This window comes from Zootoca vivipara, chromosome 14 (genome assembly GCF_963506605.1).
Source record: "Zootoca vivipara chromosome 14, rZooViv1.1, whole genome shotgun sequence".
Taxonomy (NCBI): Eukaryota; Metazoa; Chordata; class Lepidosauria; order Squamata; family Lacertidae; genus Zootoca; species Zootoca vivipara.
Window position 1 is genome coordinate 4,368,071 of NC_083289.1, and position 25,958 is coordinate 4,394,028.

The 25,958-nt window shown below is 46.2% G+C and overlaps 1 protein-coding gene across 2 annotated transcripts in view; it reads right to left on the reverse strand.

Annotated features, from left to right (window-relative positions):
- Positions 1 to 550: 550 nt before the first annotated feature.
- Positions 551 to 25,958, reverse strand: part of ANXA2 (annexin A2) — a 37,589-nt gene continuing 12,181 nt past the window's right edge. The window contains exons 2-13 of one of the 2 annotated variants that reach the window (XM_035132137.2): positions 25,720 to 25,779; positions 23,489 to 23,588; positions 15,478 to 15,611; positions 13,054 to 13,167; positions 7,796 to 7,886; positions 5,649 to 5,728; positions 4,205 to 4,264; positions 3,579 to 3,672; positions 2,875 to 2,970; positions 2,443 to 2,501; positions 1,674 to 1,796; positions 551 to 1,008 (exon numbers count right to left, since the gene is read on the reverse strand). In XM_035132137.2, the coding sequence (XP_034988028.1) occupies positions 949 to 1,008; positions 1,674 to 1,796; positions 2,443 to 2,501; positions 2,875 to 2,970; positions 3,579 to 3,672; positions 4,205 to 4,264; positions 5,649 to 5,728; positions 7,796 to 7,886; positions 13,054 to 13,167; positions 15,478 to 15,611; positions 23,489 to 23,588; positions 25,720 to 25,767 (1,059 nt within the window). In that variant the 5' untranslated portion in view covers positions 25,768 to 25,779 and the 3' untranslated portion in view covers positions 551 to 948. The remainder of the gene's footprint in view (positions 1,009 to 1,673; positions 1,797 to 2,442; positions 2,502 to 2,874; positions 2,971 to 3,578; positions 3,673 to 4,204; positions 4,265 to 5,648; positions 5,729 to 7,795; positions 7,887 to 13,053; positions 13,168 to 15,477; positions 15,612 to 23,488; positions 23,589 to 25,719; positions 25,780 to 25,958) is intronic. The other variant, XM_035132136.2, reaches the window with a different exon arrangement.

Consider the following 25,958-nt stretch of genomic DNA (forward strand, 5'->3'; position numbering starts at 1 on the left):
TTATCAGCACCACGCTATAACCAACTGAGCTACCCACTCATTTACATGACAAGTCCAAACTCACAAATTCACCATCCATTTTAAAAACATAGCATTTTGGGGTTTCTACAAATTCCTGGGCAGCACCAGGCACTCCCCGCTAGTCTACAATAATGTAACTTTCATCTAAAGCAAAGCAGGAGTGGTTTGGATTAGTTTCTTGGAATCGCAGCGTTGGAAATTACACCAAAGGGTCATCTAGTCCAACCCCCTGCAGTGCAGGAATCACAGCTGAACCCTGATAGGTGGCCATCCAACCTCTGTTCAAAAACTTCCAATGAAGGAGACTCCACCACCTTCTGAGGTTGTCCATTCCACTGTCAAACAGCTCTTACTGTCTGTTACTGTCAGATGGGAGGCTACACCAAAAGGGAGGGATGTGAAGCAATTTTTTAAAATATGTATATATAAAGGCAGAAGGGGGGGGGTCTGAATACCACAAGGTACCGGTAATTGCTGTTACACCAGGAAGCCGACACTTTCCTCCTCTGGAAGAATGCACAAGAGCAAATTGTGTTTTTCTTAAAGTAAAAATTCCATTTTATTTGGCTTTCCAACAAGAACATTGCACACAAAAAGAGGCAGAATCTTCCACTGTGCATGTAAGGATTGCCTCCCTCCTCTCCTTCTCCCTCTCTTTGGAATGTTAACTCCTTTGGCCTGATTACTTCTGCTGAGATTAGCTACTTGGGTAAAAGCCAAGCAAAGCCTGAGCCAAGGGAGGGAATGATACAAAAGCAACCAACAGCATCCGCCTGGAGTAGACCGGATAGGGAAGATGAGTTAGCAAAGGCTATTGTGCCAATGGCTCTAGTTCTGCAAAGGAGATCAGGGCTGGGCTGAAGCGGGGTAAAAAAAGGGGGGGAGCATATCTCGGAGCTGGAACTCTTTCCATTCCCATCACAGTTTTCAATCTTCTCCTCCGCACAGGTTCAGGAGTGCCCGCTGGTAATCGCCCTTTGTGTCTTGCTGTAAGGGGAACAGAGGGAAAGAGAGACATTAAGCCAAAACTCTCCTCAGGGCCAACCTGGCCCTGACTCTCCTTATAGTGTCAGGATCATCAGAATTCCCAAAACGATACAAAAAAGAAGGGAGGCTTCCATTCTGTGCCACTCCATGCAGGCAGCCAGAAATTGTCCTGCTGCGTTTTTCAAAATGCCCCATGTGTGTGTTCTTGCCCAACGCCAAGAATTTCAGGGCATACCAGCAAGTTGGGGTGGGGGAGGGATTCCAAGGCTTGCAATGTACAAAAGGGGGGAATGTTTTGTGGGGGTGGATTACCCAAAACAGCAGAATGAATACTGAGTATTCTCAGTGGTCACAGAAGCCTGGCTTGGGACAGCGGGGAGAGAAATGGGGAGTTTGGGGGAAGTGGAAGAAATGGAGTGGCTGGGATTCTGAGCAGAAGCACGCCACACGGCCAGCATAGAATCATAGAGTTGGAAGGTACCCAAAGATCATCTAGTCTAACCCTCTGCAATGCAGGAATATGCACCTGTCCCTTACAGGAATCAAACCTGCAACCTTGGCATTATCAGCACCATGCTCAACACAACTGAGCTCTCCGTGGGGTGATCTGATACTGTCTGCTCTGCTGTGACTGACAGGAGATCTGCTGCAACATGGCCACTCACCTGGATGAAGTAATACAGGGACTTCCCATATTTCCTCTTGAATTCACTCTTAATTTTCAGCATGTCCACCTCACTGCGGGAGACCATAATCCTGATCAGGACCTTGTCTCGGGTTCCTTTGCCCTAAAAAAAACCAATTATTTCCCACAATTAAACTTTATTGTTTAAATCAAACTTTATTGTTTGCAGTGCATTTTGGGGGGGGGGGAATTGTTAGCAGTCAGTAAAATAACACAGATGGAGTCCAGAGAGAAAAGAAATCCTGATAACACTTGAGGAGAGAAAAAACAGAGCTTTCTTTCTTTTTTAAGGGCAGGCCTTGTTAAAAGCAGGGTTAGGTTCAACTTAACATCCAGGGAGAAATTCTCTCACAGCTACACAGCCAGAGCATATGCATCCTCACCAAGGATCATGCAGCCTCCTTAGTTTCTAAGCAACACTTCCAATGCTTACTTCAAATGAATTAACCCTTAAGTTGCAAACGGAATGATCAAGCCCCACTTGAGTCCTGACCCATCTCAGAACCCAGAATGAAAATAGGCAAGGATTCTGGGAGTGATTTAATGAAATGGCAACAATGTTATGGACGTTTGGTGCAGGAAGCGGGCACAGGCCTCTGGGGTGCTCCAAGAGAAATCCCCCTCAGATGAGTGGGAGGCACACAGGATCACTGAGCAGGAGAGCTCTTAAACAGCATTCATCTTAATGGTGATTGCACAGGAGGGTGCTTTCGTGAATCGTGCCCCTGACTTGTGTTCGGATACTTTACCTTCATTGAGTCGTACAATCGGTCCGCAAAATACAGCTGTTTGTTCTGAATGCACTGAACTGTGAGGAAAAAGATGGACACAGGGTTAAAATATACACCTGTAATCAAAGTATTAAAAGTTTAATTGTATATAGCCCCCTGCCCTTCCCCAGTCCTTTTTAAAAAAACTGCTGGAGGAGGCGAACAGAAAGGGGTTCTCAGAGAAGCTTCCAGGCATACAGGCGCCTTGTCCAGCCCTGAGGTGGCGCGATCCTCCTGTCCAGGCAACCCCCAGATGTTTTGGGGGGTGGGGCACCAATAAAGCTCCTTGCCAAGGGCACAAGGGACCCTAGGGACACCTCTGTCCAGGGCAAACCAGAAGCACCCAACTCCTAACCTTCCTCAACATCCTTTGGGATGGTCAACTCCTCTTGCCTCTGTCCATGTACTCACCAAGATTAATGAAGGCATTTTCCAGGTCTCCTTTCACTTCCTTCTTGATGCTCTCCAGCATATCGTAAGGGCTGTAGCTCTTGTACCTCTCAAACACTGCAAAGTTTAGCCAATGGAAACAGAAGGGTCAGGAGAAAAGAAAGCTCTTCTTCACGCAGCACAGAATTAAACTATGGAACTCACTCCCACAGGAGGCAACAAGGGCCACCAACTGGGATGACATTGAGAGAGGACTGGGTGAACTTGTGGAGAAGAGAACTATAAATGGCTGCTAGCTATGCTCTGCCTCCATGATTGAAGAGGATTGGACACATTCATGCAGGAGAAGACTACAAGCCAGGATGGACATGCTCTGAATGTCATGCTTCTGAATACCAGTTGCTGGAAGCCACAGGAGGGGAGAATGACCCTTGAGCTCAGATCCTGCTTGCGGGTTTCTTACAGGGATATGGTTGGTCTCTGTGAGAACAGGATGCTGGGCTAGACTGGCCCCTTTGGCCTGATCCAGCAGGCTTCTTGTATGTTCTTAATCTGCATGCAAAGCATGTGTTCTACCTCTGAGCTATGGGTGCAGTTATGAAACCAAAGATCAGTTGCTTCTCCTCCAGTCGTTACCTGGCCAGCAGAAAGAGCCACAACCAGACCTGAACACATGAGGGCTTCCCCCACCCACCCCTCTGCAGTGGCCTGGATTTGCATGTTACCTTTCTGGAGGTGGGGGACACTCCTTTCAGTCATGATGTTGATCCACTTGGGCACGTCTGTTCCCTTTCTCTTCACACCAGCATCATACAAGTCCTGCAGTTGGGATGAAAACGTTTTGTGTCAGGTACCTGGCCACTGCCATGGCAGCAGAGTTACAAGACTCCCAGCACTTTTCTTACCAAAGCACCCCACCCACTTACGGATAGTTTCACTTCATTGTATTGAGAATATTGCTGGGGTGCTGTTGGATCTATAACAGGCTTCCTCAACCTCGGCCCTCCCTCCAGATGTTTTGAGACTACAATTCCCAGCATCCCTGACCACTGGTCCTGCTAGCTAGGAGGGATCATGGGAGTTGTAGGCCAAAAACATCTGGAGGGCCAAGGTTGAGGAAGCCTGAGCTATAACCTGGCTATCCCAAGGGCTCACAGCAGGTCAAATACTTCTGAAATGCGTGAGCACTGCGACAGACTGAGCCTGTTGTGAGCTGGTAACAGCGGAAGTGCATTTGTCTGCTCAGATACTGTGGAACGGTTGACACTTTGGGCACATGGGGAGGCCGGAGGCAGCTTTTCAACAGGCCCTCATACGAGATGAAAAGAGGTCAGTATTCAGCATTACTTACCCTGGCGTCTTGATCAATCAGCTCGTAATCAACCACAGAAGCATCCTCATTTCTCCTTCCCTTTTAAAGACGAAAAACAAACGCCTGTTTCAGATATGCAACCACCGAACACTTCTTGCTCCAGGATTCATTGAGAAGAGAAGGATGCACAATATTACAAACTCTCTTGCCTGGATTTATGGACTGGGGACAGCTTTACAGTCATGAGGACTACAGCCTTTGATATATCTAGTTATGAGCTGTGGACCTGTGGGAGCACCTGTATTTTCAGTGTTTCAACTTTTGTACCATTTGTTGCATATCACTGGAGCTTGTTTCTCAGAGCACATACTGTGGTAATAAAATGTTAGTGGTGGTTGGTCGGCGGGGGAGTGGGTGGGGTGGGGGTGGGGTTGACGTTTTGGTTATTGGCTTTCAAGGGTGAAGTGGATCCTTAAGACCTGGCCATAAGAGCTAATTTCAAATTCTGTGTGGCATCCCTTACACATTTAGGCCACAGTCATTTATTTTATGAAATTCATATGCCATTCGAGTGTAAGAAAAAAACCTCAAAATGGTTTGTAATAAAATAAATAAATAAATAAAATTAAATTAACAATTCTACACTGCCCTTCATCCAAGGATCACAGAATGGTTTATGATATAAAAATACATAACATTACATATCTTTAGGTGCCAGGCAAAAACATTCCTATTCTCCCAGGCCTTTGGCTAATTAAACAATCTACAGCCATTTAAACTGTGTGTGTGTTACTGTTTTTGTTTGTTACTGAAACAGTAACACACACACACTCCTCCCAGTTTAAAAGGCCATAGATTGTTTAATTAGCCAAAGTCCTGAGAGAAGAGGAATGTTTTTGCTTGGTACCTAAAGATGGGTAATGAAGGTGCCAGGCAAGCCTCCCTGGGGAGCATAGCTGCCAAGTTATCCCTTTTTTTCAGGGATTTTCCATTATGCTGAATAGGCTTCCTCGCGAGAAAAGGGAAAACTTGGCAGCTATGCTGGGGAGAGCATTTCACAAGTGGGGAGCCACCGCAGAAAAGGCCCATTCTCAGCTTCTTACTCTCTAGACCTCTTGCAGAGGGGGCACATGAAGAAGGGACTTGGATGGTGATTGAAGGGTCCAGGTTGGTTCATAAAACAATACAATTGTCAATGAAGACATTTAAAAGCATCTATTTAAAACATTCAAAAAATAATTAACATCAGTGATAAGCTAAAAACAGATTAAAACATACAACACCATGGGCTTGTCTGAACAAAAATGTTTTTAGTAGGTGCTGAAAAGGGTACAGTGAAGGTGCCTGTGAGATGTCAATAGGCAGGGAGTTCCAAAGTGCAAGTGCTGCCAAACTAAAATATCGAGTTCTTACCATGACGTGAAGCAAACAGTTAAGTTAAAATAACCAGAGGGAAAAGGCAGCTGGACCAGAAGAGTCTTACCTTGGCTAAAGCCACCATCAACTTGCGGAAATCGCCAGATGTATCTGAGATGATGTCTTTCTCCAATTCAGTCTTGTACACTAAAGAAAAAATAAATCAAGGAAGATTGGCAAAGCAGGCTCTATTACTAACATTTCTGAAGCCCAGTTCAGCCATAATGAAAAATCATGATCTGCTGTTACAAAAACAAGCCCGATCCTAGTTTTTAGTTATCCACAGTTAGAAGAAAAGTTTCCTGAGTTCAGACAAAACAGGAAACTGCAATTCAAAAATTAAACCAGAAATTCTCACCTTCCCCTCCTTCACACAGAATAGGAAGAAACTGCAAAACCTCTGCTTTCAAACCACAGTAACTCATTACATATGAATTCTGGAAACTGTGGCTTGTCCCAATTGCGGTTTGTTAAAGTAGAATCTACGAACATGAGTTTGACCAAACTGCGAGAGGCAGTGCAAGACAGGAATGCCTGGCGTGCTATGGTCCATGGGGTCACGAAGAGTCGGACATGACTAAACGACTAAACAACAACAAAAGTAGAATCAAGCTGTGAGAGATCACGCAAGCTGGGTGCCCACTTAGGCTTGTTTTTACAGTGGCAAACCAGGTCCGTCACTATGACTGACCCAGACTTTTCATTTCCGTTTTCTAATTGTTTTCAAAGAGATCATTCCTTTCCTTTTTCTAAGGGACTGAGACTTGCTAAGCAGAGATCTCTGGTCGTGAAAGGATGGTAAGGGTCTTGGAAAGCAGGGCAGCAAGAGACATTGCAAAGTTCTTCATATTTGAAGAGCGTGAAGTAAGGAACTCTCAACCAAAAATAAAGGACAGCATAAAGTCTCATAGTACCCTAAAGACTAAGAGCCCATAAAGTAGCACATGAACCCCTGGTTGCTTTTGTTGCTTCTCACTGACAGAGCAATCCTCTCCAGATCCACTCAGAAGCAAGTCCCAGGTACTTATCCTCTGGAAGCTCAAGCCAAGTTGTCAAAAGGAAAAGTTGGGCTTAAGACCTATGGGCATGTTTTCTTCATCCTAGATCCCAGTGTAGAATTTGGCCCTGTGTGGAAGCCAGTCTTTGTATAAAACGAAAACCAAGTGTCTAGCACTCATGATTGTCACTGGTGGTGGGTTTGTCTCAGGTCATGTCTGTGAAGGTCTCAGAAACTGAAGAAGGCATTCATGCTTCTGTAACACATATACCTCTCTGTCCCTTCCAGTGGCTTCTTGTGTCCACCACCCCCTGGACTCCACAGGACCCTCCTGACCCTAGAATTCTGTGGGGTTCACAGTCCTTCCAACTAAAGAAGCAGCGGCCTACAGAACTTTCATCAACTCACTTGTGCCCCACCCATTTCCTAAGACATTAAAAGCCCCAAGCACTACTCATTATGAAGCAACACCATCACATAAATATTTATTTTAAAAGCCAATTAATGCAGCCACCACCAGCTTTGCACAATCTCACCTCCTCCTAACTCTTGCTTCGTTAAAACAAGGAAGGACTTTTATGATATCTAAGAATGGCCCAGCAAATTAGGCACCCTTTCCCTACCACTGCATCTGGTGCGAAAATTGAAATACTTTGGGACATTTTACACCTCACATTTGGACCTGAAAAATAAGTTACCCCAGCTCTGTTTTCTGACATTTATACCGTACAGTACATTTCTTCTGTCATGGAACCTAAGGCAGCATACATCTGGTTCCCAGGAGGTCACCCATCCAGGAATTGACCAGACACTTAGCTTCCACAAGGGAGTGGCGTCACATGCCCTGAGTACTAGACCTCTGTGACTGCAAATGAGCTTCTGAACCTATTACCACAAAATGCTTGGTGTTGCTGGACCCATCAATCAAGGTATCATCAGGTCAATCCTCAAATCATTCTGAGGGCAATTTATCTAAGGGCAGATCCACACCATACAGCCAAAGCGCATGACTTCCCCCAAAGAATCATGGAAAGTAGTCTCCCCCCTCAAAGAGCTAGAATTTGCAGCATCCTTACAAAACTACAGTTCCCATGATTCTTGGGGGGGAAATCATGTGCTTTAAATGTCTGTTGCATGTGCTTTAAAATCTATGGTGTGGATCCGCCCCCCCCCAAGGATAAACTCAGCCCCCCACCCATCCCTCCTGGTCAACTTACTTTCCCTGTAGGCTCTGTTGATTGAGTTCAGTTCCTGGTTTGTCCGCGAACAGATTATCTCAATGAGTGTGTCTTCATCAGTTCCCAGACCCTGAAATGCAAGCGGAAATGGACATCTTGATAGGTACACATACTCAGTGAGATGAGATTTTAACAAAAACGTGTGGCTTCCGCTTGTTATCAAAATAAAAATGTTACGAGGGAGTAGGGCCAGCCCAAGGCATTTTGCTGCCTGAGGCAAATTACAAGATGGCACCTTCCCCTCATTCCACATACAGAAGCCAGCTAGACTGAGGCAGTTGACAGTTACTGCCACAACAACCATCATACAGTATATCATTCTCCACAGCATCTGAGGGCAGCAGGCTCTCTGGTCCCCCAATATATGGTCCCCCAATATATGCTGGCTGAGGCAGCTGCCTCACTCTGCTTAAAGGTAGGGCCCTGTGTGAGGAAAATATCCTACTCAAACTGCTTTTAACAGTCAGTTTCAGAATACTGCTCTTAGTTGCTGCCTTCATTGCAGAATTGTGTCCTGTTCAGACAGACCAACAAAAATCTAGTCCAAGGCTGAAAATAAATTCTGAAGCAGAGCACTCACACCGGACATTCACTGCCTTCATTGGTTCCAATTTAAAGGAGAAGTAGAGCTGGGTATCATCTGCAAACTGGTGAGCACCAAGCCGAAACCCCCTGATGATCTCTCCCAGCAGCTTCATATAGATGTTAAAAAGCATGGGGGAGAGGACAGAACCCTGAGGCACCCCACAAGTGAGAGCCCAGGGGTCCGAACACTCATCCCCCATCACCACTTTCTGGTCATGACCCAGGAGGAAGGAGCGGAACCACTGTATAACAGTGTCCCTAGCTCCCAGCCCCTCTAGATGGTCCAGAAGAATGCCATGGTCGATGGTGTCAAAGGCCACTGAGGGATCCAGCAGAACTAGGAAACAGCTTTCATCTCTGTCACTAGACTGCCAGAGATCATTGACCAGTGTGACCAAAGTGGTTTCAGTCCCATGATGGGGCCTGAATCCTGACTGGAAGGGATCCAAATGGTCCGCATCCTCCAGACACGCCTGGAGTTGTTCAGCAATCACCTGCTCAATTGCCTTGTCCAGGAATGGAAGGTCTGAAATTGGGTACTAATTGGACAAAATGGCTGGGTCCAACAATGGTTTTTTAAGAAGCAGCTTAATAGCTGCTTTTTTAAGGGGGTCTGGGAAGACTCACTCACAGAGGGAAACATTCACCACCCCACAAAGCCCATTGTGGGATCACTTTTATGAGGAGACAGGTGGTCGGTTTCACTCGTCCAAGCAGCCTGTCCACAACCTTGTAGGTTGAAATTGATCCCATACAACTTGGGATTACAAGCAGAAATGAATAGGAAAGATTTTCACTCTATAACAAGCACAATGCCCCCCCCACACACACACACACACTGCATCTCAAAATTGTTTTTATAAAAAAGAAGAAGGAATCAATATATGGGGTAACCTTTTAAAAATAGATGAATAAATTTTATTATCCCTGCTAATAGCAAAGAACAGAAATACGTTTTGTATGACAGACCAATATTCAGAATTCATACATTTTGAACAATCTGAGTGAGTTCAAGGGACATATATTATAAAATATAAATTTCAAAGTGTGAGGGGTTTTTTTTAATGATCAAAGTTCAAGATTTAATCACCAGGTTTCTCTCCCTTGCATGCTGAACATATAAAACTGAATACAAAAATACGGCTTTGAACTAAAAGTTGAATTAACTGGGAGTAAAGTGTAAATCAATTATGAAGTTGTTAATACAATAAGAAAATTACTAATCCACATGAAAAGGGATCAGGTGTTAATTAAACTCTTTGGGAACTCAATGACCCTCTCTGGTACAGTTCAGTCAAAACAATCCCTGCCAAAGGCCTAGAAACAAGACTGTTAATTTTTGTTCCATTCCAGTTCCATCAGGCATCATTTATAAAGCAGCTCTGGCTGCAAGGATGTTGGAGAACTTTTAGGAAAAGAGCATAATTAAAAAGACTTATTTTATATGCCTCTTTAACAAAAAACAAGAATAACGCAACCTTTGACTTCAGAATTAGATGCATAATTGATAAATGAAGTGCTTTCAACCATGTTACTCATTTAATTTCCTTGGTTTTCTACTGCAACATGGCTCTAGGGATTAAGACAGCAGTGAAATAGAAAAGGGGAGGGGAACGCCCTTTAGAAATGATGGGGCGCAAGATACTGTTCCATGTCAAAATATTTAAAATCAAACTCCAGGATGAGCAGCGTACACCGGGGAAGTCCCTGTGGACCCTCACAATGCTGTGGGTCTCCAACCCCCATCTGTCACAGCCGATGTTCAGGAGTATTGGGAAACCAGCCATGGCGAGGAGGCCACACATTCTGCATCCCTTGTAGAAACTGAGCTTGCCACATGTTCAAACTGTTCCTGGATTGTAGTGCCGTTGGTGGTGGTGCATGAACAGCAGAATGCTACCTGCATATATATTTCTAGTGTGTAGGAAACCAGATGCTGGAGAGAAAAACTGTTGCCTTGCCCTCCCCCTGACATGATAGTTCTCCATTCGACTGTTCTCCCTGTTTAAATTGTAAGCTCCATGGGACAGAGATCTGTCCGTTTGCTCATGTCAATGTGCCATGCAGATAATCCTAGTATTGTGGAGTTGGCAGTGGCGTCGCAACGGGGGGGGGCTATGTGCTCCCAGTGGCACGTCTCCAGGGGTGACAAGACGGCACCCCGCCAGGGCGGCGCGAGCAGCCATCGCACCGCTGCAGCCACATGTAGAGGATCCTCTGTTCGCGGCTGCAGCCGTGAGCAGAGGATCCTGCCCCTCCCAGCTTTCCTCCCTCCCCAGCTCGCCGTAAGCAGCTCCTGCTGCTTTGCCTCTTTACAGCGAGCCAGGGAGGGGCAGACGGGAGCCACGGCTCCCCCCAGATTTCAAAGGCTTCTTGCTTTTCAGAAAACATGTTTTACATTGTTTGCTCTCCAGTCCAACTCGAGAAGCTTTCTCAAATAGAAAGTCAGTGTGGTACATGGTGATCCAGGTGATAAGGAGGCCCAGGTTTAAATCGCTGGGTGGTCATGAGCCTGTCAGTATCTCCCAATCTGCCCGACTTTGCAAGGCTGCTGTGAGGATAAAATTGGGGGGGGGGTGTTTCCGACTTTCCTAAAACCTTGTTCCAGGCACAGGAGAAGAGTGTGCAGTGGTCCCTCCACAACGTAAAGAGAAGTGCCAGCCCTGATAAATGTGTAGAAAAAAGGCTAGGAAGCATTTGAACAAAGCTTTGAGACACAGCAGGCTACGGCAGAAATCAGTGTGGCAAACCATTAAGAAATAAGTTAAAAGCTACATTTGGCAACAGTGCTGAGCTGAGACAGTAGAGGGCAGCATTGGATAAAGAAAAAGAGAAGGCAGAACTCTGTACTGACTAGCGCAATCCGGGAGTGTGGGTGAAGTTTAGGGGACAGGAAAATCAACGCCCTGCCCATGTTGTGAGACCGAGGAGTTGAGCACTTCTACATGAAACAGATCGCAGGCTGGAGAGATGAATAGTTGATCTTTACAAAAGATCACTGGAAGGATTTTTTATTTTTACAAAAGATGGCATTCAATTACAGTATGTTCTGCTTAGAGCAGAGACACTGAAATTAATTAACCTACATTTGTTATGCCTATGAATTTCAATGCATCTACACTGCATCGGACTTGGCTGAGTACCACCCAATGTTCCAGAATTGCTTGCATAATCTAGTACAGGACCAAAAGTGCCTAGCTGATATGATGGGCTTGAATGAGGGGAGGGGGGTGGAATCCCTTCCATTTCAGATTCTCATTTCCCCCAAGTTTAAATTCAGTTTGACCCATTTCTGCATCAGTTTTGAGATCTTAAAAAAAATGCACAAAAAAATTGTATGTTTTCATGCATAATTTCTCTGAGGATACCCATTTTGAGCACACTTTTGTGCAATACGCAGGCTTTTTGCAAGTCATTTCCCCTAGCATAATCCATTTTTGCATGTCAGCTTCACTAATACATACTTTCCCCAAACATACACATTTTGGGGTTGGAGAACAGCATTACAAAATTAGGAGAAGTGTGAATTTTGAAACATTTCAGTTCAGTTACTAGTTTGGGAGCTGTGAACAGGGGCAGCTTGCCCATTGACCCTAGTGGCGCGGGGTGCCAGGGCACCGGGTTGGCAGGGGGGCGCGAAAACCACACTGCACCCACCCACCAGCCGCGATAAGAAACGGGGCGGGGCAGGGGCGCTGGAGCGATCTCGGCGCCACGGCGCCCAACCTGCTTAAGACGGCCCTGGCTGTGAATTAAGTGGGAACCAAAAATCTCACTCCCCCCTCCCTACTGGCATTGGCAGCTGAGTGGTGATGGGGAAACAACAGATCTTTAAAGAGCCAGCAAGCTGTAGCGGTTAGAGTGTTGGACTAACCTGGGAGACCAGGGTTCAAATCCCCACTCGGCCATGAAAGTCACAAATCTCTCAAGTCTAACCCACCTTGCAGGGTTGTTGTTGTTGTTGAGGATAAAGTGGGGAAGAAGAAAACCACACATGCCCCCTTGAGCTCATTGGGGAAAGGCGGGATATAAACATGATGAACAAATTCTAATATTTCAAACACTAATTTCAACAGCAACTCCAACGCTGACTGTTGTGGATTCAGCAGCATTTGGAGCCATTTTGGAGCGGGGGGGGGGGGGGAACTGGAGCCAGCTCAGATGTGGAGACTTACTGGACTGAAAAAATGTTTGAAGATGTGGGGACAAGGGAAGAGTTGGCATGGGGAAGTCAGGCCTCTTTTCTGCAAGGGCAGATCCTTCAGCTCTCCTCTCCACCTTAACGACAACTGCCACCATCCTTTAGAATTGGCCACAAATGCTGATGAAGCCCAGTAACATCCGATGGGCCCCAAGCTCCTCATCTGGATCCTGTTCCGTGTCCATAACACACAGTGATCTGAATTACATGGGCAATCTAGGCGCTGAAACGAGGGCAGCATCCTGAGCTCAGTCAGTAGAGCATGAGGCTCTTAATCTCAGGGCTGTGGATTCAAGCCCCATCTTGGGCAAAAGATTCCTGTATTGTGAAGGGGGTTGGACTAGATGACCCTTGTTATATTTGACAGTGAGAGCTGAGAGATTGAGAAGGGTTTCAGTGATGGAGACAAGCATCAAAGACAAACCTTTTGGGGGTTCCTCATTTCACATACCTTCATGGACCCTTTCAGTTCAGAAGCATCATACTGAGCCGGTGTCTTCAGCAGACCCAGGATAGTAGTCTCCAGGTGCCCAGACAGAGCAGACTTCAGAGCTGCAGAGAGCTCCTAAAGACAGGAAAGAGGGTGACAGAGTTAGTACCTATTTCAGATTTCTGGATGCTTGCTCCCCTGAGTGACTGAAGTATTTAAATCTGTTGGTTTTCCCTATTGATTTGCAGGGGAGACACAGTGGTTCTTTTTGGAAGTCATCAAAATCTTTCCATCTAAAGGTAAATGACAACCCAATAATACCTTGTTATATTCTACCATCCAAGAAGTTTTGTATTTAAAAAAAGTGTAAGAGAACAAGTAATTTTGAGCACACAAACTAAATTCACACTCATAAACCCATTCAGCATGCAATGGACAGATTTAAAAGAGACAAAAGATTCTGTGGGGGGCAAAGACGATTTAAGTGGTGGGACATTTCTCTCTCTTTTCTCTCTCTCATAAAATGTAGATCCCCAAAGTCTCAAAAATTAACTGTGGGTGAAATTCATGGGCATTTCTCAAATTGGGATGAGTGTGTGTGCGATCCAAGGGATCAAAGTATTTTTCCAACAGGTAAGAGTTACAGCATTTGAGACCATTTAGTTCAGGTGGGGAACTAAGGGAGGAGCCACTTAAACAGCTTTTCTACTCCTCTCACAGTACTGTAACTTGAGATCATCCCATGAAATTGGCACGAGATTCAGAACAGAAAAAAGGAAGGACATCTTCACAACGTATTGTTCATTTATGGAATTCGTCACTGCTTAAAGACGACTATCCAATGGGCTTTGATATATTCATAGACAAAGGTCTATCAGTGGCTGTTTGCTATGAGAGCTAGATAGAACCTCCATGCCTGCAGGCAGTATATCTTTGAACATTATCGCTGGGTATGAATAACAGGGGAAGGCTGTAGCCTGCATGGCAGCTTCCCAGTGGCATGTTGGCTGCCATTGTTGAAAACAGTATGATGGGTTAGATCAGGCATCCCCAACCTGCAGCCCTCCAGATTATTTGGCCTACAACTCCCACGATCCCTAGCTAACAGGACCAGTGGTCAGGGATGATGGGAATTGTAGTCCAAAACATCGGGAGGGCTGAAGGTTGGGGGTGCCCAAGTTCGATGGACATTGGAATTGTTCCATCATGGTTCTTATGTGCAACAATCATCAGTGTAATTACCAACACAGGTGGGCATGTCTTCATATTTGCTGAGTTCTGATTTAATGGAGAAACTTGGGAGTGTACACTGTGTATAAACGCAGCTCACTCTACTTGGGCTGGATCTAGACACACCAAAGAAGTGATTCAGTTAAACGCCTTGTAAACTCATACAGGGAAATCCAGTAGGGAAAGACGGGACTCCATAGTGCCATCTGGAGTCACAGTTATATCACATATACAACACATATAAAACACTTTTTCTGTGTCAATCTAGCTGAGTCCTTGGATACCTGACACTTAGTTTCAAAGGGTGCTTTGCTTTTGAAACATCCAACCTTCAAAACAAACAGGACCACCTTCTTTGATCCCAAAGAACATTAACTGACTTGCCATTCGCAATGTCGTGAAGAAAACCCAGTGGAAACATTTCTTCCCCAGGAAACTCATCCAGGAAAAGTAATCTATCTATTTCCTTTCCCTCTACTCCTGACTCATATTTTTCCACTGAGGAATTGGATGGTTGCCTGTTGCCACCCCTCCACTGTCTCTTAGAATCCTTTAGCGTTTAGGCACTCTGGCTTAATTGGAAGTTTGGCTCCGATTGCGGAAAGCCAGGATGGAACACAAGAGACCAGATAACAACTGTGAAAGCGGAAACGATCATTTTCTAAATGTAGCTGAAACCAAGTTCTCCCATGCAAGTCTTTCACTGAAATGTATTAACAGCCCTACAGTGGCCACAAGCCATGGCAGCTGTAGGCTCTCCAGTACCGGAGGCAGTGTGCCACTGGATACCAGTCCCCACAGGGCAACATTGGGAGGGAGGTGCTTGTGGGCTTCCTGTGGGCATCAGGTTAATCACTGCAGGACCAGAACGACAGAGCAGATTGGCCTCTTGGTCTGATCCAGGAGCCAGGCTCTTCTTATGAGCTACTGAGTCAGGACACAGCGGTTCTCAGAGAAAATGCACTAATGCCACTATTTTAGTGATCTCTTCTGTGGGGCTCAGTTCTGTGTGACAACACACCAAACCAGGTTTAAAAGGAAGCTCAAATTCTATCTAATTTTATTCACTGGACACTATTTTTAAGCTGCTTTTCTGGGCAAGCTCATCCAAATTGTGGCTTGTAGAATTCATTGCAACAAGGTATGGTGATGGCCGCAGGTTCAGAGGTCCTTAAAAGGGGATCTGACAAGTTGATGGGAGAAGGAGAGGTCTACCTCTCGCTGTATAGTGTAGCTTTTGGCCTCCTTCAGTACCTTCTTAGTTCTCCTCTGGTAAGCGAAGGCGATGTCCTGACGCTGCTCATTGCTGCGGTTGGTGAGGATGTTGACAATTGTCACTTCATCCACACCTGCATAGGGAGAGAGAAGGAAGAGCAAACAGGTAATTGGCAAGTGGTCTGGATGTTATCATTTCTGAAAAGATTTAAAAGGCAAACCCGGGGCCAGCTGGGTTTTCAAAAACAGTGTTCCAATCCTCAAAACTTTCAGAAGATTACAAAAAAGCAACTAATGCACATTCATTCATTCATTCATTCATTCATTTGCAATATTTATAGCCCACTCTGCATTGAATATTTTCTTCTCCTTTTTGCATTTTTAGAAATTTCATTTTATAATGTGTACTAGCTGGCCCGGCCATGCATTGCTGTGGCTCATCCCTGTGCTTCCCCCCACCCTGTACCGATCCATGGCATATTCTGTCTCCCCACCCCACCCCCCAGTTCATCCCTGTGATTCCCCCCACCCTGTCCCAATCCATGACCTATTCCGTCCCCTCCACCCCCCAACACCCACCCAGGCGAGTCCCCACCTCCATTCGACCTAGTCTGTAAAGGTGAGTCGAGCTGCTGTGGAGAGGGAAGGTTTTCTAGCTGCAGTACCAGTGTAACCACCGCTAGAGGGCGAAGGTTTTATAGCTGCAGTACCAGTGTAGCCGCCGCTAGAGGGTGCTGTTTTGCAACCTCTTCTGGCTTCTTTTTCCCAGCATCCACTTTTGGGTGAGTTGTGTGTTCTGAAACACGGGGTTTTTTGGATTTTACATTGCGCAGGTGTGACATCTGTCACGCAAACTTTCCTATAGCCTTTGGACATTCGCATGTGATGTTGTGTCAAAATTTCACCTCAATCGGTCAAGCGGTTTTGGTGAAAAGTGGAAACACACCCACATGCCCAGTTTACATTTTATATATATAGATAAAACAGAGAACACTATGTATTTTAGATTTTAAACTATAAAATAGGGATATAGAATGAGCATGGGTTAAAATAACAAAGTCCAAGTAAAGAATACTAGCATTATCTGATTATCAAGTATAGTTCTAGATTTGCCAGGATTCTGAGAAGGGTTGCCTTGATTTATTGAATATTTCCAATCCCAGACTGGGGAACAAAGTGATAAAAATAAACAGAGAAGAGCAACATAAAAAACCCTACAAAAATCACATAAACAGGTCCAACAAATGACTTAGCAATTCTGTCATAAGGAAAGCAAGCAAAATTATAGGAACATGCGTGCACACATACGCACACCCACAGTGCTAGTGAAGGTGCCCTGATCTGGATCAGAACCTTAGTATGGTGGGCAGGATGGTTTTAGCCTTTTGTTCCCTACTAGGTCTTGATCCATATCAGGAAGGCTTTACCTGCAATTTGACCTTAGGGAGAGGGGGGGCATCCCATTTGCTTCAATGGGAGTCCCATCTCCAAATTCAAATTACATATGTGGGGGCACACACACCTCATCAAATCAGGACCACAGCAGGGGAAATTTCCAGTTCAGGTTTGGCTTCTGAGCTAGCAATGTGTATAAAAAGGACAACCTGCAATTGATGGCACAGTTATGTAGCTAACATATCATCTAGCTTAGCGCTGAACTTCACCTAGCCAGAACTAACTTGAAATATTTTGCAGTCCATGGTGAACACATAATCATGAGGGGTATAATACAAGTTATTTACATTTTTAAATTTATTTTTGTTTCACAAAATTAATATACCACTTGAAAGTAATGAAACTTCAAGGCTGTTTGCACTTTATCTATAAAGCTCAGAGAGAGGGCACATATAAAAGTTCTCCACCCTTTTAATCCTCAGAATGACCCTGTGGGGTTGATTAGTCTGAGAAAAAAGCAGCTGGCCCAAGCTTACCCAATGAGCTTTACGGCTGAGCAGATTTGAATTTGGGTCTCCGTAGTCTCAGTGGCGGAGCTTCATGCTACGGCACCGGGGGGCAGAGAGCAGGCGGGGTGAGGCTGGCATGTGTGGCGGTGTGGCACCCAGCGCGGGCGGGTGGGCAACCACAATGGCACCCCACCAGGATCACGCTGGTGGGGGCAGTGCACTCCCCCTCCACTGCCAGTGTGTAGTCTAAGACACCAACCACTGTGCCACACTGTCTTCAAAGAGCATTCCACTAGATGCAGGCTGGGACAAACATTTCAATTTTTCATTTTTGCTTTTTATTTATGCCTAGATTGGGATTGTTTTTGTTTTATAACATTAAATTTGTGCTTTGTTGGTTTTTCTTACTTTGAATTTACTGAATTGACACGTTCTGTATTTTGTATATTTGTATTTCCAATGTTCTCTGTTTTAATGATTTGAACGGCTGCTACAAGCAGTGGCGTAGTAATGGGTGGGGGGGGCAGGCTGGGCGGGGCTGACCACCTCCTGTGCGTGCATGTGTTGTGCATCACAACGCGTGCATCGTGCGTCATGACAGACACCCCGCCCCCCGGTGGGGTGCCTTCGGGTTTGCCGCCCCGGGAAGCCAGGCAGCTAACTACGCCACTGGCTGCAAGCCGCTTTGAGCACAGCTCCTTTTGGAAAAGCGGCATATAAGCAAACTCAGCCAATCAATGGGAACTGTAGTGGGAGGATACATGGTTAGCAACTGGCTTCAGGCAAATTGTCCAAGGACCATATCATGTCCACGTTATGTACATCCCCTAGCACGCACCACGAACACTTTACCTAATGTTCCAGATACAGAGGTATCCCCCTTGAGGCAAGGTGAGAGGGGAGTACCATTAAAGGTGGCCCAGTGGGAAACAAAGATGGAACCGTGGAGCACCATCCAACAGGAAACATCGCTGTATTGCAAAAGCCCTCTGGAAGGAACAGAAGTTGTGTGATGCCACCACCACAGTCTTCCTAAATGGCTGCTTCCACTGTCGAGGTCTAGAAAAATATCCCCGCACTCTACAGAAGAACTATTACCATGCAGTTTGGTTGCTCCCATTCATTTCAGAGGGCTTTATGCCAAATGTTAACTCATGAAGGAAGGATGTTATTTAGGCTTCACTGTTTGTGGCAGCAAAATATATTGGGCCAGGCTTTACTGATCAGCTGGCATTTCCTGGTGTTGGATTTCAGTCCATGCAAGGCTGTGGGCAGTGGATGCTCACAGGATCCGCCTGTTCTTGCAGGGACATTTCACACAATATGAATCATTGAAGAAAAGATGACTCACTGAGCATTTGAGGGGTGCAGTAAAAATAAGCACGAGAGACACACAAAGTGATGATTACCGTAATACTGGATTTCAGCCAGAGCAACCCCTTGTAGTTTGTTCAACCAGCCACAAACTCTCAGCCTAACCTCCTCAGAAGGCTGTTGTGCATGGAGAAGAGCTGAAACCTGAACTGATAAATCAACTAAAACTCATACGGTCATTAGCTCAATTACATTTAAATAGGAGGGTTTAAAAAAAACACCTCAATAACCTGTTTTTAGTTTGTTGGTGAGGTTGATTGAAGGGGGTTCTTAATTCTAAGACCCTTAGGAACAATATCCAGGTTCTTGCATCTGGTCAGAAATATTATGTCAGTTTGTACCTGTGCCAGTTTCTTGGTGAGGTTATATATATATAGGGTCTGACACTTCTGTTTCTAGTGTATCTGAAGAAGTGTGCATGCACACGAAAGCTCATACCAAAATATAAACTTAGTTGGTCTTTAAGGTGCTACTGAAGGAATTTTCTGTTTTTAGTTTACTCATATATGAGCCATATCAGGTGCTGCTTCAAAAGAGGCTTCCCTCCTGGGCAAGAGAAAAATAGGAAGCCTCTGGGCACCCGAAGCTTTCATAAGTGCTTGTATTAAAAGTACAGTATTTTAAATGTTTACTCCCCAGTTTAAACTGGGGGCATTTTTGAAAGTCAGTGGTGGTGGTGGTGTTTATTGATGATGCCTTAGGAAAAAAAGTACCCACATACGCTGCTACAAAGAGACAGATTAGAATGGACTGCAAAAGATGATCTCTGAGTGAATACACCCAGGGCCGGCGCGTCCATTAGGGCGAACTAGGCAGTTACCTAGGGCGCCAAAATGGAGGGGGCCCCCACCCCCGGGCCCCCCCCCACTGCCGGCCCCCTGCCCACCCGCCGTGCCCAGAAGGGAGAGCGAGGGCTCCGGCAGCACCTTCCCTCTCCGCCAGCACGGCGAGCAAGAGTGCGGCAACGCGCCACCGGGGCTGCAGGCAGGCAGGAAAGCGCCTGCCGTGGTGCCCGGAAGCTCTGGGCTGCAACAGGCTCTCGCGGAGGCTGGGAGCACCACACCCTACCACCCGCGCCACCCCACCCAGGGCTGGGGAAGGGACCTGGCAGGCCTCTCCGCCTCTCGAGCCGCCTACCTCCCATGCGACGGCGGGAGAGCAAGCGGGGGGTGAGAGGCGTGGTGCTGCAGCGGCGCAGGACTCTGCACACCCTCCCAGCGCTCCGGTTGTAGACCCTCGCGCCTGCCTGCCCCGCCCGCCTGCCCCGGTCCCGCCGCCTCGGGACTCCCCGCACGGGACAGGAGGTGAGGTGGGCAGCTCGTGGCCCGCCTGGGAGCGGCAGAGGCGGCAGCACCAACGCGCCCGCCTGCCCACGGGGGGGGGGGCAGGTCGAGGAGGGTTGGGGAGGGGCGTGCGCCAATCGAGGCGGGGGTGGCGGTGGCGGAGCCGTGGGGCTTGGTGGCTGGTTGCAAAGCCATCCTGAGGCAAAGTTCTCAACTCGAGGTAACTCTTCCAGGCTAGCAGAGTTTGTAACCTGAAGAGTTTGTATCCTGAGGAATTTGTAACTTGAGGTACCACTGTACTGACAAAAAGCAGTTAAGGAGGAGTACAGAGCAGGTGGACAGGAAAAGTCAAACTCCTCAAGGAAGAATGCAGAATTGTGTCACTTCCAAAGTCTGCAGAGATAGCAGAACAGGCTGTGTTCATTCTTCTGGCTTAGGTGGAGGAGGAGGTGAGGGTTGGCAAAATCCCTTTGCATTTCAGGGTAAGAGGATATCAGAAGCAGGATGCTGACTCATAGCTGCCGAGACAGGGGAGGGGCAGTGAGCTGTTCAGTGAAGAATGGAGCTCAGAGTTCTTCTTTTTCAGTCTTAAGGGAAGGAGGGAGTTCTTAATCTCCTGCTGCAATGCTCGGATCAATCTGGCAAGCAGAAAATACACTTTTGCTCACTGGTAACAGATGTGCCTTGCTTTGCTACTCTGTGGTCCATTGTGGCTTCAGGATATGAAGAGTCCTACTAGATCAGGCCAAGATCAGCATCGCGATCTTACAGTGGGAAACCCACAACAGGATTCAAGCACAAAGGCACTCTTGCCCCCCCCCCCCCGCCGCTTCCAGAGATTGGTATTTGGAAGCATTGCTGCCTCCAACTGTGGCGGCAGAGCACAGCCATGTGGTTAGTAACCAGTGGTGGGAATTACTGTCCAGGGCCACAGCCAAACAGAAGGCATGAAGCTGAGGCACGAAGCTGGCATGCAAAGGGAAAGTTCCAAAGAGGAGAGCTCCTGCAGCTGTGAGCTGTAGCATCCTTTCAGGACACTGGTGTGAGATGAACTACTAGCCAACCTCCTGTACCGTGATGGTTTGCCCCTCCCCTCCTCCTCCAGTGCCTCCTTCAGGAGGAGCCAGCTCTCGAATTTGTGGCTGCTTGCGTGGTGATTTCTCTTTTATATCAAAAGGTTCACGAGAGATATTTCCGTTTGACATCTCACATGCAAAAGGGCAACTTACACTTGCCACGCCCAGAGGCATGCCACAGCAAACTCCAAACTCTTAACAAAAGAAGAACAAAAAGGGAGGTTTGTAGACTTTCTCCTCTTTCACTAAAAAATAAAATGAACCTGAAGCAAGGAATAGGAGAAGAAAAATAGATGACGATTAGGGCTGTGGGGTCCAACGAGTATTTTTCCTCCTCCACCACACTGAGGGCCAGAAGCATGTACCAGTACTTTCTTTTTTAAATGAAATTTAAGGCATCTCAGAGTGCTTGGCAGATGCATGGTACGTGCAAAGCCCAGGAGCGAGAACAGCAGGTGTGCTCTCTCTTTGATTTACTCCACCAACATTTCTCTCTCTCCAGTTTTTAAAAACTAAAGTGTGGCCTGCCAATCATGCTAGGCTGGTCAAAGTGTTTCCAATAGTTATTTTGCTTCAGGCTTTTGCTCTCAGTAACATGAAGAGATGTGCAAGAGCTTCTCGCCACTGCTCTGAGAAAGATCCAGATGTTCCATGAAGTAACTGCTGTGTCCATAGGACACCCCCCATTTCTCCAAACTAGGTGAATTTCTTTTTTGCACATTTATCATCTCCCTTCTGCCCCACAAATGGAAGAATGACCAGTTTTTTTGCAGAAAACAGGCTAATCAGTTAAGGGCCAATCCCGTTCAAGCCAAGCAAAGATGCAATGCAATGGACTAATTTCTGCAATGCCAATTCACAGGTTACTAAGCCAGCATGGTAGCTGCGAGAGCATCATCACAAATACAAAAGGTAACTGCAGTAGCAGTCTGTAATAAATAAGCCACTCATACATATGATGAGGGACCCCAAAGTTGGCCAGTGAGGACTTGTAGCAGTAGCATCCCAGGGATTTATTGAAAGAAATCATGGATTGGGATGCTACTGCTACAAGGACTGAGTATACACAGTGACTCATTGTTTGGGGTTAGGTCAGGCATCCCCAAACTTCGGCCCTCCAGATGTTTTCGACTACAATTCCCATCATCCCTGACTACTGGTCCTGTTAGCTAGGGATCATGGGAGTTGTAGGCCAAAACATCTGGAGGGCCGCAGTTTGGGGGTGCCTGGGTTAGGTGGATGCAATGGAGAGTTCTGAGAAGCTGCAAGATTTTGTTGCAGGTTTTGCCTGCAACATATTGTTGATATGTATGTATAAACCACCACCTGTATGCTTTGTGCTTTGCAAAGTAGAAGAAGGCAGGTCTTTGCCCCAAGAAGCTTGCAATCTGAAACTCGATACAGGTGGGTCCAGCCCCCCCCACCCCCAATAGTAATGCATACAGAATGAGGCTCCACAGCCCAAAGTCACACCCCAGGCACTGCCTTTGCAAAGTCTGGCATGTACTGACAGGGGGAAAAACGAAACAGCACAGCTACCTATGAAACTGACATGAGATGAAAGGGTTCTGGCATCATTAAAGCCAATGCCCAAACTCAGATTGGAAAACGGGAATGCTGTGCATGGCCACGAGGACATTGGCATTTGCCTCTATCACCCAACCTCTTTCATCTCAACCTACCTTGTAGGCCAGAAGTATGTTTTGCTACCAAAGTGAGCTCCTTCTGGGTGGGATCAGGCTCTAAACCAGGGGTGGGGGACCTGTGGTGCCCCAGATATTGTTGGACTCCAACTCCCAGCAACCCCATGGTCAAGGAATTTGGAGTGAGTTGGGTGCCCAACAACATCTGGAAGGCCACAGGTTCCCCATTCCTGCAGTTAAAGAAAATTTGCAACGTAGGACAACAAGAGCCTCAACACTGCAGAGCATTTGCTGTTGCAGGAATGACTTCTGATCTACCAGGAAGAGTTGCTTTCATGGTGATTTCGAACTCCTGAATACCTTCCTTGGGAAAGAAACGGATGTCAACCCAGCAGTTTAATCTAAGGGTGTAACATAGGTTCGGCTAGATCCTTCATTATACACCTTTTGGCACCAGGCAAAACCATTCCTCTTCCACCAGGTCTTTTGACTGATTAACATCTGATACCCTTTTAATTGTGTTGTGGGAGAGGAGATCATTGGTTTGTTTCCATTCTTAATTGTATTGTGTATTTTGTGTTTTTTATAGTGTATGTTTATGTTGTGAACCGCCCCGTGACCTACGGATGAAAGTTAATAAGCAATAATAATAAAGTAATGCTTGATGGTGGCAAGTCAAGGAAATGGTAGCTGCCAATGTAAGACAGAGGGTCTCTTCTGCCCAGCCCTACCTTTGGTCTTGATTGCGGTTTCGAGGGCTGCAGCATCGCGATCCGCATCAAAGTTCCCATATGCCTTGACTGTGGCATAGGCACTTGGAGGGAGAGCATGCTGTGGGAGAGAAGAGGAGAGGGGGAAATGATCTTCCAAACTGGCTCCATTAAATCAGCAACTCTGTTCTTGCAAGAGGAAAGACACCCTAACATCCATGGGGGGAATGGCGCCGTCTTCTCACCTGACAGTGCTACTTTCTTATCTCAAAGAACAGACCAAATGCATAAAACCAGGCATCCCCAAACTTCGGCCCTCCCGATGTTTTGGACTACAATTCCCATCATCCCTGACCACTGGTCCTGTTAGCTAGGGGTCATGGGAGTTGTAGGCCAAAACATCTGGAGGGCCGCAGTTTGGGGATGCCTGCATAAAACAATGGCAAGACCAGAGGCCTTCCTGGTGCTTCTTGGACTCCAACTCCCATCAACCCCAGAAAGCAGATGGCAGTGGTGATAGGAGTCAGTCTCCTCTTCCCTGATATAAGAACTTTGCCTATGAGCTGTCTTATGGGTCTTTTACAAAAAAAAAAAACACCCTTTATATTTATTTAAACAAGACCACCCACTTCAACAACACACTAAAACAACAACAAAAACCCAAAGGAAAACTAAAAAATTTAACATACAAAGTACAAATTTGAGTTGTTTCATTCACATTCCCTGGGAAAAAATTGTTCTCATTGGTGTTAGAGAGAAGTAACATTTTTTTATTTTAAAAAAAGTTTTAATTATCAACACCAGGATATTGTCCTTGAGTCCTGTGATATTCTAATGTGCAGAGACTAAGAATTCCAAATAGTTGTTATCTGTGGGCCACTTTTTAAAAAAATAACCAGAAAGCTGTGTACAAATGCATGCAATTAAAAAATTCTGCTTCTTTAAAAATCAAAAGCAGAAACGGTGCAATGAGGCCAGCAAGACCTGCAAGAGGTGAGCCATGCTCTTTTCATAAAATATGAGGCATTGCAACACAAAAATAGGAAACTGCCATCACCCCAAAATGCCCAGATCCCCGAGTGAAGGTTCCTTTCCTTTCGTAAGCTTTGCTCCAGCACAAAAGCACCTGTGACTATTGCAGCTAAAAGGGCCAATGATCAGATGGAGTGAAAGGAAAGTATTAGGTATTTTGCGTTTTTATGTTGTGAACCACCCCGAGAATGATGGATGAAGGACAGTATACACAATTCATAAATAAATAAATAAATGCAACCTTCAAACACAGAACTGCCACCCATAATTCCTCCTCTCCAGCAAGGCTTGTGAAACAGGTTATTCGAGCACAGCTGTGGTGAGGCTCTTCTTTAAAAATATAAAACTCCAGGTGGAGGGTGTGAACACTTTTCTCCCCCTCCCCTTTTTGTTTTACTGAACAGCTACGGTATGTACTACCTCTTGGCTGTTCCCACCTCTCTCAGCCAAGGTAGAAGCTGGCCTTTTGCCGGCCTATGTGCACCAGACACAGATTTTCCAGAAGATTCTGCTCCTTTCTGATGCCAAGAAAAGCAGCGAGTGGAAAAGTTTAATTGCACCACGGAGAAGCTGGCAACACTCAGAATAAAAGCACATTCTTTAGCTTATCATCGAACAGAACACGTCTGGGATGGGTTTCATAGCTCAGCAGTGGAGCAGATGCCTGGCCTGCAGAAGGGCCTCAACTCAATCTGTTCCACTTAACAGTTCAAAGGATCAGGTAGCTGCACAAACCACTGCCAGGCAGGTCCCACTAGACAAAACAGATCTGGTGCGTCTCACTCAGAAGACTGCCTGAGGACATTTCTTTAAAGAGCATTTCCCAAACCTCTGAACGCCAAAGCATTCCTACCTCTCTCCCCTGCCCTGAGTTAGAAACAGGGCTGCACACTCTTGCACCTCAAAAGGTTTATTCTGTGCAACAACTTTCGAAAGAGTCTATTCTCAGTCCAGGGAAATGCCTGCATTTCTGAGCACATGGCATTGCCCTCTGTCAAATAAAGCCACTGGTCCACTTCCCCCAAACACCTCCAGCGTATCCAGAGGGAACTTTCACAACACTTTCACAACACCTGAGAGATGCATGGCTTGAACTTTTGAGTGCCATTCAAAAGAGGCATTCCCCAATAAATAAAGAAATACACCACATGCACACAGGTGTGTTTGGAGTCTGGGATGGGCCAGGGGGAAGCGGGGGGAGTAAATGGAGCAATACTTACGTCTCCCTCAAGGGTGAGCTTGGATAAGATTTCATGGACCGTTGACATCTTGAGAGAAGGCTGGAAGAAAGTAAGAAGAGTTCAAGTCAATCTGCCTGAGCATGCTCACCATCCAATGTCTGCAGAGGCCCTGAGGCTGAGTACACACTTTCCCTTTAAGGCACATTCAAAAGCCATTCTCTCTCTCAAAGGATTCTGGGCACTGTAGTTTGTTAATGGTTTCTAAGAACTGTCATCTG